This window comes from Haplochromis burtoni, unplaced genomic scaffold (genome assembly GCF_018398535.1).
Source record: "Haplochromis burtoni strain Fernald_Lab_line unplaced genomic scaffold, NCSU_Asbu1 Contig_1046, whole genome shotgun sequence".
Taxonomy (NCBI): Eukaryota; Metazoa; Chordata; class Actinopteri; order Cichliformes; family Cichlidae; genus Haplochromis; species Haplochromis burtoni.
Window position 1 is genome coordinate 77608 of NW_024583407.1, and position 2211 is coordinate 79818.

General features: G+C 41.3%; 2 protein-coding genes across 2 annotated transcripts in view; one reads left to right on the plus strand and one right to left on the minus strand.

Annotated features, from left to right (window-relative positions):
- Positions 1-634: 634 nt before the first annotated feature.
- LOC121813019 (tripartite motif-containing protein 16-like protein) lies at positions 635-2017 on the minus strand. The gene is made up of 2 exons (XM_042216420.1): positions 1981-2017; positions 635-1545 (listed from the first exon to the last, which is right to left on the minus strand). The coding sequence occupies exons 1-2, from the start codon at positions 2015-2017 to the stop codon at positions 1013-1015; spliced, it is 570 nt and encodes a 189-aa protein (XP_042072354.1). The 3' UTR covers positions 635-1012.
- Positions 2018-2104: 87 nt separating this feature from the next.
- Positions 2105-2211, plus strand: part of LOC121813020 (tripartite motif-containing protein 29-like) — a 937-nt gene continuing 830 nt past the window's right edge. Inside the window, exon 1 of the mRNA XM_042216421.1 lies at positions 2105-2126. Coding sequence (XP_042072355.1) covers positions 2105-2126 — 22 coding nt within the window. The remainder of the gene's footprint in view (positions 2127-2211) is intronic.

Sequence of the window (2211 nt, forward strand, 5' to 3'; positions counted from 1 at the left end):
AGTTTGTTTGTTTGCTTGTTTTAATCAATTTTAAATCATGCTTTTTATTTGTTTTTGTTTCTAATGTCTCTTTTCCCCTCGCCATCTCCCTTCTAAACAGTTGACCTGTATTAAATCCCAGTTCTTTGTATTCCTTACGGCAAAGAAAGACACGGCTCAAAGTGGTCAAACTCAAAAAATGATCTTTATTTTACGTTACCGGGAAGGGAGACCTGAACACACGAACACACAAGCTCAGGTCTGAAGCACAAACAGAAAGCCTAGTTATTTATATACTTCCTCTAGACGTCACACACACTTTAAGTTTCGATCAAACACCCTACTTAGTTTCACTTTCTGCCCGCAACTCATGTTCTCTGCAAAAGCATGCAGTTTCCTGTCAGTACTTTTGGCACAGACTGTACTCAGAGTTGGGCCTCTCTTATCCATAAAACAATATAATCAGCAAATAAGCATTCAGATTATATTATGTCACACTGCTCCCACTGCCAGACTGCAGCTGCACCTTATGTACATTCTGTAGTATTCATTCCACCTCATTTCATTTCTGTATTTAATGTATATAAGTTTAGATTAGTTATTTATAGTTGGTTTACACAGCTTTGTGTATGTATGTGTATATATAGACGTGTGTGTGTGTGTGTGTGTGTCAATATACCAAACAGATAAATGTATTTGTTTCTTTCTAAAGTAAAGACAAAAAAAACTGCTTGACAAAGAATGTTCTGCTAATTTCTCTGTTAAAGCCCATGAAGTAGAAGACAAAAAAAGGTGGAGAAATATTTGTGTAAATAAAATTCATATCGCTCACTGGTACCTTCAATGGACAAACAAACACAGGAAGGATCCCCTTTAAAAACTCAAAAACATCAAGAGAACAAAATGAAGATGTCAAAGTACCACCCATAATGTCTGACAGACAGCTGATCTCGGTGCAGAGCAGAAATGATGGAGAGAAAATAAAATGGAAACTAAAATATAGATTTAAACCCACAATATGAAAGTCTTCGGTCTATTTCAGTTTAATGAATTCAGCAATATCTCCATAATTGTTGTAAAGTCTAAGCCCAACGTAGAGCGGCTGAGTGAATGTGGTCTGGACTCTGTGGAGAAGAGTCATGGTTTCAGAGACGCTGTAGAAGGACAAAATACCTGCTCTGTGATCCAGGTACACTCCTACTCTGGAGGAACAAGGACCTGAAATGGGAATTTCAGTGTTGTTATGCCAAAATGTGTAACTATTTTTGGAACAATCTAGTGCCCAAGACTTGTCATTACGACCAAATCCACATTCATTTCGAGTCCCTGCTCTGCTGATACTCTTGTATGCAACTGCTACAAAAACTCCCCCTCTCCTCACCACCTCCCAGTAACAACGTCCGGTCAGGCTCTCTCTACTCAGGACCTGCCACCATCCAGTAAATCTGTCTGGATGATCCAAAAAGGATTGTTGATGATACATGAATGTTACTTTTCTGTTCTCGTCTGATAATAACAGCTGTTTGTGTGCTGTGTTTGGATCCAGTGAACGAGATTTCTGCCGTACTGATCAGCAGAGTATCTGTTATCTCTGCTCTGTGGATGAACATAAAGGCCACGACACAGTCTCAGCTGCAGCAGAAAGGACTGAGAGGCAGAGAGAGCTGGAGGTGAGTCGACAAAACATCCAGCAGAGAATCCAGGACAGAGAGAAAGATGTGAAGCTGCTTCAACAGGAGGTGGAGGCCATCAATCAGTCTGCTGATCAAACAGTGGAGCACAGTGAGAAGATCTTCACTGAGCTGATCCATCTCATCCAGAAAAGAAGCTCTGATGTGAAGCAGCAGATCAGATCCCAGCAGGAAACTGAAGTGAGTCGAGTCAAAGAGCTTCAGGAGAAGCTGGAGCAGGAGATCACTGAGCTGAAGAGGAAAGATGCTGAGCTGAAGCAGCTCTCACACACAGAGGATCACATCCAGTTTCTACACAACTACCCCTCACTGTCAGCACTCAGTGAGTCTACAGACTCATCCAGCATCAATATCCGTCCTCTGAGCTACTTTGAGGATGTGACAGCAGCTGTGTCAGAGGTCAGAGATAAACTACAGGACATTCTGAGAGAGCAATGGACAAACATCTCACTGACAGTCACTGAAGTGGATGTTTTACTGTCAGATCCACCAGCAGAGCCAAAGACCAGAGCTGGATTCTTAAAATATTCATGTAAAATCT